Source organism: Protomyctophum parallelum, assembly GCF_964188405.1.
Source record: "Protomyctophum parallelum genome assembly, chromosome: 6".
NCBI classification, from domain to species: Eukaryota; Metazoa; Chordata; class Actinopteri; order Myctophiformes; family Myctophidae; genus Protomyctophum; species Protomyctophum parallelum.
Genome location: NC_139701.1, coordinates 48545094 through 48553298, shown reverse-complemented (window position 1 = coordinate 48553298; position 8205 = coordinate 48545094). Strand labels below are relative to the sequence as shown.

Below are 8205 nucleotides of genomic sequence, written 5' to 3'. Positions count from 1 at the left end.
GTTCCAAGTCGGCCAAAAACAAAGAAAGAAAGAAAACAAACGTTTTTATGGAATAAGTATAGTGGCAGCAGCGGGATTCAAACATGTGAGGTGTGGATCGCTAGGCTAATGATTAGACCGTTATGCTAGCGAGCTGGCTGGCAGAATGGTTCTCCTGTATAGGCTGTATTAGAAGGTGAAAATGCCCCTCTCTGCGGGGCAACCCTAATACTACTACTACTAGTGTTTGCTTTTGCGGTAGTGTTTTAAATCAGGTGTCCCTGAGCAAGACACTTAACCCCTAACTTCCCCTACCCCACTATAAGGCCACTATTGTTTTTTTACTGATTTATTTCTTCTTCTACCACTTTTTTTTGCAGTTCTGGCAGTTCTGTGCTGTCGCTTTCCATGAAATTCGCCGATATGGTAGAGGCTCATGGGAAACGGTCAAGCACTGAAGCACACAGTCATTCGTCACATGACCTCTGACCTTTAGAACTCCCAATTATATGATTGTATGAATCATATGATCCACTCTATGCACTCCTGGGATCTTAGTAGCCTGGTTAACCACTCGCTTGAGATCAGCAGCTGTTGCTAGTCATGGCTGCCAGTTCCCACCTGATGTTGTGTGGGAGTCCAGACTGCTCCAGGCCGTACTGAATAACCGCTAGCTTACATAATGTCTTGAGGCTAGGACTGAGGTCTAAGACATACAGGTCATCAGGTGTGTATCCTCCAAAGAGGATGACACGATCTCCCACCATGCAACAGCACATCCTATTCAACCTATGTGGGTGTTTCCCCTTGGGCTCAACCTTCTTCCAGGAGAAGGTCTCTGGACTGAATTTCCACAGATCATTTAAGAACTTGTTACTGTTCCAGCCACCAAATATGTACAGCTCTCCATTGTAGGTAAAGGCTGAATGATCAAAGCGTCCTTCTGGTAGAAGCAGTGTAGAAGGTGTGTCCAGCCAGTGGTTGGTCTCTGTGTCAAACACTCTGATGGTGTTGTAGTACTGACCCCACCCCCTGCCTCCAAATACAAACATCTTTGTCCCGATGATGGTAGCGGAGTGACGGAATGAAGCAAAAGGTTGAGTTCCTCTGGTGTTAATTAAAGTCAAGACCATTGTGGTGGTGTCCAACTTGTACATGTCATTAGTGAGTCCAGTCTCGGTGTATCCTCCATAAATATACATGTCCTTCCCCAAAACACAGGCTGAGTGGTACCACCTCCCCTCTGGAACGGTCCCAGAAACCTGTGGTTTGAACCATGTATGGGTGTCGACATCAAATGCATAAAGAACATCGCAGTTAGGATCACCTCCCCAGAGGTAGACAGTGTCTTCAATCAGCACAGCTGTGTGGCCATAGCGCCTGGAAGGAACCTCAAGTTGATGTACTCTTCCACGTGTCGCTGGGGTCAACTTCCTCCAGATCAAAGACTTTGTGTTGAAGACGTTCACATCAATCTTCTTCTCACCTCCAAAGCAGTACACACAGTGTCTCACTGTCACAGCTCTTTGTTCGGCTGTCTCTGGTCCTCTCAGACGCTCCGCCCAGTGTAACATTACTCACTAGAATAAGTCCTATTGAGCGATTGCTCCTATTGGTCAAGTCCTGCTGTGTAAAAGCATGGAATGTTCTCTGTCTTCACTTATATTGGTTCAGATTCACAAACGTCACGCACAGCTTGGCCAATACGTGAAGCCGATGGTTTGGTTTGACCAATCAAGGATGTCGATGCGTGCCGACCTCCCTAATATGGTAAATGGATCACGATAGCAACTAGGGCTACATATGGTTGCTATGGAATTGGGAAAATGTCATACATATTTAGATATGTATGACAATCCTTGTGCCTAGCGCGGTCAGTCCGTCACGCCTCCTGACACGCTCCATATATGGGCCTTCTGCATATATGAAGACCACGACACTGACCCTAACCCTGGATAGCCATAAATGGAGAAGACTGGATCATCACCTAGATCTGCATATATGGACCGGTCCCGACATTGCACATGTCGATCCTTCCCCCACCCGTCCATCCTCTTCGATGTCTCCCTTTTGACTGATACCTGTCCATTTAAATTCTAGTCGGGCCTGTTGACTGATACCTGTCCATTTAAACTCTAGACGGGCCTGTTGACTGATACCTGTCCATTTAAACTCTAGACGGGCCTGTTGACTGATACCTGTCCATTCAAACTCTAGACGGGCCTGTTGACTGATACCTGTCCATTCAAACTCTAGACGGGCCTGTTGACTGATACCTGTCCATTCAAACTCTAGACGGGCCTGTTGACTGATACCTGTCCATTCAAACTCTAGACGGGCCTGTTGACTGATACCTGTCCATTCAAACTTTAGACGGGCCTGTTGACTGATACCTGTCCATTTAAACTCTAGACGGGCCTGTTGACTGATACCTGTCCATTCAAACTCTAGACGGGCCTGTTGACTGATACCTGTCCATTCAAACTCTAGACGGGCCTGTTGACTGATACCTGTCCATTCAAACTCTAGACGGGCCTGTTGACTGATACCTGTCCATTCAAACTCTAGACGGGCCTGTTGACTGATACCTGTCCATTCAAACTCTAGACGGGCCTGTTGACTGATACCTGTCCATTTAAATCTTCTTTGACTCCACCATCGTGTGTCATTGGCCTCGGGAGAACACCGGAGGTCGCCGGTTAGATTCCAGACCTCAGCAACGTGTGGAGGTGTTCCAAGTCGGCCAAAAACAAAGAAAGAAAGAACACAAACGTTTTTATGGAATAAGTATAGTGGCAGCAGCGGGATTCAAACATGTGAGGTGTGGATCGCTAGGCTAATGATTAGACCGTTATGCTAGACAGCTGGCTGGCAGAATGGTTCTCCTGTATAGGCTGTATTAGAAGGTGAAAATGCCCCTCTCTGCGGAACCCTAATACTACTACTACTAGTGTTTGCTTTTGCGGTAGTGTTTTAAATCAGGTGTCCCTGAGCAAGACACTTAACCCCTAACTTCCCCTACCCCCCTCTGTGCTCCTCTGTGAGCGGCACTCAGATGAAATAGTTTTTTTTTTAAATGTCGTAGTCGACAGATAAGGTTTTGGCTCCTGTCTGTCCCTCCGTCTGTCTGTCTGTGAACAGCTCGGCCACCGTTGGACCGCTCAGCGAACTGTCTTTTGATTGGCTTGCTGTTTTATTTTCCTCTTTTTTATTGGTCCTACATGTCAGTGTTGTTAGGGAGCCACGCCTGAAGGGGGTAAAACGCCACTATTGTTTTTTTACTGATTTTCTTCTTCTACCACTTTCTTTTTTGCAGTTCCGGCAGTTCTGTGCTGTCGCTTTCCATGAAATTCACCGATATGGTAGAGGCTCATGGGAAACGGTCAAGCACTGAAGCACACAGTCATTCGTCACATGACCTCTGACCTTTAGAACTCCCAATTATATGATTGTATGAATCATATGATCCACTCTATGCACTCCTGGGATCTTAGTAGCCTGGTTAACCACTCGCTTGAGATCAGCAGCTGTTGCTAGTCATGGCTGCCAGTTCCCACCTGATGTTGTGTGGGAGTCCAGACTGCTCCAGGCCGTACTGAATAAGCGCTAGCTTACATAATGTCTTGAGGCTAGGACTGAGGTCTAAGACGTACAGGTCACCAGGTGTGTATCCTCCAAAGAGGATGACACGATCTCCCATCATGCAACAGCACATCCTATTCAACCTTTGTGGGGGTTTCCCCTTGGGCTCAACCTTCTTCCAGGAGAAGGTCTCTGGACTGAATTTCCATAGATCATTTAAGTACTTGTTACCTATGCGACCACCACATATGTACAGCTCTCCATTGTAGGTAAAGGCTGAATGATCAAAGCGTCCTTCTGGTAGAAGCTGTGTAGAAGGTGTGTCCAGCCAGTGGTTGGTCTCTGTGTCAAACACTCTGATGGTGTTGTAGTACTGACCCCCGCACCAGCCTCCAAATACAAACATCTTTGTCCCGATGATGGTAGCGGAGTGACGGAATGAAGCAAAAGGTTGAGTTCCTCTGATGTTAATTAAAGTCCAGACCATTGTGGTGGTGTCCAACTTGTACATGTCATTAGTGAGTCCAGTCTCGGTGTATCCTCCATGAATATACATGTCCTTCCCCAAAACACAGGCTGAGTGGTACCACCTCCCCTCTGGAACGGTCCGAGAAACCTGTGGTTTGAACCATGTATGGGCGTCGACATCAAATGCATAAAGAACATCGCAGTTAGGATAACCTCCCCAGAGGTAGACAGTGTCTTCAATCAGCACAGCTGTGTGGCCATTGTGCCTGGAAGGAACCTCAAGTTGATGTACTCTTCCAGGTGTCGCTGGGGTCAACTTCCTCCAGATCAAAGACTTTGTGTTGAAGACGTTCACATCAATCTTCTTCTCACCTCCAAAGGAGTACACACAGTGTCTCACTGTCACAGCTCTTTGTTCGGCTGTCTCTGGTCCTCTCAGACACTCCGCCCAGCGTAACATTACTCACTAGAATAAGTCCTATTGGTCAAGTCCTGCTGTGTAAAAGCATGGAATGTTCTCTGTCTTCACTTATATTGGTTCAGATGCACAAACGTCACGCACAGTTTTGCCAATACGTGAAGCCGATGGTTTGGTTTGACCAATCAAGGATGTCGATGCGTGCCGACCTCCCTAATATGGTAAATGGATCACGATAGCAACTAGGGCTACATATGGTTGCTATGGAATTGGGAAAATGTCATACATATTTAGATATGTATGACAATCCTTGTGCCTAGCGCGGTCAGTCCGTCACGCCTCCTGACACGCTCCATATATGGGCCTTCTGCATATATGAAGACCACGACACTAACCCTGGATAGCCATAAATGGAGAAGACTGGATCATCACCTAGATCTGCATATATGGACCGGTCCCGACATTCCACATGTCGATCCTTCCCCCACCCGTCCATCCTCTTCGATGTCTCCCTTTTGACTGATACCTGTCCATTTAAATTATAGTCGGGCCTGTTGACTGATACCTGTCCATTTAAACTCTAGACGGGCCTGTTGACTGATACCTGTCCATTTAAACTCTAGACGGGCCTGTTGACTGATACCTGTCCATTCAAACTCTAGACGGGCCTGTTGACTGATACCTGTCCATTCAAACTCTAGACGGGCCTGTTGACTGATACCTGTCCATTCAAACTCTAGACGGGCCTGTTGACTGATACCTGTCCATTCAAACTCTAGACGGGCCTGTTGACTGATACCTGTCCATTTAAACTCTAGACGGGCCTGTTGACTGATACCTGTCCATTCAAACTCTAGACGGGCCTGTTGACTGAAACCTGTCCATTCAAACTCTAGACGGGCCTGTTGACTGATACCTGTCCATTTAAACTCTAGACGGGCCTGTTGACTGATACCTGTCCATTCAAACTCTAGACGGGCCTGTTGACTGAAACCTGTCCATTCAAACTCTAGACGGGCCTGTTGAATGATACCTGTCCATTCAAACTCTAGACGGGCCTGTTGACTGAAACCTGTCCATTCAAACTCTAGACGGGCCTGTTGACTGATACCTGTCCATTCAAACTCTAGACGGGCCTGTTGACTGATACCTGCCCATGTGTGTTTACATCATACTTGCATAGACGGTGTACAAGTAGTGTCCCTACATCTCAAAGCAGCCAGGATGCCAATATTTGGTTCTATTGTGAATCAACACTCTTTTATATAAGGTCTTATTATAGGCGGAAATAGCAAAAGGTTTACTTTTCTGAGGAATATTCACATGTAATCCTGGTCCTGATCACAACCTGACCTTGTTTTGTAATAACTTTGACTACTGTAATTACTTTTGCTGCAAAAATATTCAATGAAAGGATTCACCCAGTTCATTCACGTCCCCCACATTCCTTGAACAGGGGAGTTCCAAGTAAATCCTGCTCCATTTTCCACCTACTGGTTGGATTTACATCATATTTACACAGTTTGACTACAAGTAGGACCCGACAACCCAAAACAACCATATAAATATGTCAAATTTAGCCCAGACAATTATAAGAAGGCAAAGAAAATCCAATAAGGCAGCAACTTTTGACATTAGTGGCCATTTTGAAATGTGCGTAACTAATTGAACTTTTCCAAAGCATGACCCAAGAAAAACACAGTCCAATTGTGGCACCAGATTTTTGATCGATTGCTTTGACACATCAAAGGGAATCTTCTTTGACTCCACCATCGTGTGTCATTGGCCTCGGGAGAACACCGGAGGTCGCCGGTTAGATTCCAGACCTCAGCAACGTGTGGAGGTGTTCCTGACTCCAACGGGGCTGAATCGTCTCTAGTGAACATCACAACGTTCCACACTCTGTGGTGTCTCTCTAGTGAACATCACTCTGTGGTGTCTCTATAGTGAACATCACTCTGTGGTGTCTCTAGTGAACATCACTCTGTGGTGTCTCTAGTGAACATCACTCTGTGGTGTCTCTATAGTGAACATCACTCTGTGGTGTCTCTAGTGAACATCACTCTGTGGTGTCTCTATAGTGAACATCACTCTGTGGTGTCTCTATAGTGAACATCACTCTGTGGTGTCTCTATAGTGAACATCACTCTGTGGTGTCTCTCTAGTGAACATCACTCTGTGGTGTCTCTCTAGTGAACATCACTCTGTGGTGTCTCTATAGTGAACATCACTCTGTGGTGTCTCTCTAGTGAACATCACTCTGTGGTGTCTCTATAGTGAACATCACTCTGTGGTGTCGCTATAGTGAACATCACTCTGTGGTGTCTCTCTAGTGAACATCACTCTGTGGTGTCTCTCTAGTGAACATCACTCTGTGGTGTCTCTATAGTGAACATCACTCTGTGGTGTCTCTATAGTGAACATCACTCTGTGGTGTCTCTAGTGAACATCACTCTGTGGTGTCTCTCTAGTGAACATCACTCTGTGGTGTCTCTATAGTGAACATCACTCTGTGGTGTCTCTCTAGTGAACATCACTGTGGTGTCTCTATAGTGAACATCACTCTGTGGTGTCTCTATAGTGAACATCACTCTGTGGTGTCTCTCTAGTGAACATCACTCTGTGGTGTCTATAATGAACATCACTCTGTGGTGTCTCTATAGTGAACATCACTCTGTGGTGTCTCTCTAGTGAACATCACTCTGTGGTGTCTCTAGTGAACATCACTCTGTGGTGTCTCTAGTGAACATCACTCTGTGGTGTCTCTAGTTAACATCACTCTGTGGTGTCTCTAGTGAACATCACTCTGTGGTGTCTCTCTAGTGAACATCACTCTGTGGTGTCTCTCTAGTGAACATCACTCTGTGGTGTCTCTATAATGAACATCACTCTATGGTGTCTCTCTAGTGAACATCACTCTGTGGTGTCTCTCTAGTGAACATCACTCTGTGGTGTCTCTCTAGTGAACATCACTCTGTGGTGTCTCTCTAGTGAACATCACTCTGTGGTGTCTCTCTAGTGAACATCACTCTGTGGTGTCTCTCTAGTGAACATCACTCTGTGGTGTCTCTCTAGTGAACATCACTCTGTGGTGTCTCTCTAGTGAACATCACTCTGTGGTGTCTCTATAATGAACATCACTCTGTGGTGTCTCTCTAGTGAACATCACTCTGTGGTGTCTCTCTAAAACTATAGTTCCAAGTCGGCCAAAAACAAAGAAAGAAAGAAAACAAACGTTTTTATGGAATAAGTATAGTGGCAGCAGCGGGATTCAAACATGTGAGGTGTGGATCGCTAGGCTAATGATTAGACCGTTATGCAAGCGAGCTGGCTGGCAGAATGGTTCTCCTGTATAGGCTGTATTAGAAGGTGAAAATGCCCCTCTCTGCGGGGCAACCCTAATACTGCTACTACTAGTGTTTGCTTTTGCGGTAGTGTTTTAAATCAGGTGTCCCTGAGCAAGACACTTAACCCCTAACTTCCCCTACCCCACTATAAGGCCACTATTGTTTTTTTACTGATTTATTTCTTCTTCTACCACTTTTTTTTTGCAGTTCTGGCAGTTCTGTGCTGTCGCTTTCCATGAAATTCGCCGATATGGTAGAGGCTCATGGGAAACGGTCAAGCACTGAAGCACACAGTCATTCGTCACATGACCTCTGACCTTTAGAACTCCCAATTATATGATTGTATGAATCATATGATCCACTCTATGCACTCCTGGGATCTTAGTAGCCTGGTTAACCACTCGCTTGAGA

The 8205-nt window shown here is 45.9% G+C and overlaps 1 protein-coding gene across 1 annotated transcript; it reads right to left on the bottom strand.

Moving 5' to 3' along the window:
• Positions 1-563: 563 nt before the first annotated feature.
• Positions 564-1553, bottom strand: LOC310860063 (kelch domain-containing protein 3-like; the record flags this gene model as incomplete). Its single annotated transcript, XM_083766825.1, has 1 exon — positions 564-1553. One exon carries the CDS (start codon positions 1551-1553, stop codon positions 564-566), a length of 990 nt encoding a protein of 329 aa, XP_083622951.1.
• Positions 1554-8205: the final 6652 nt, after the last annotated feature.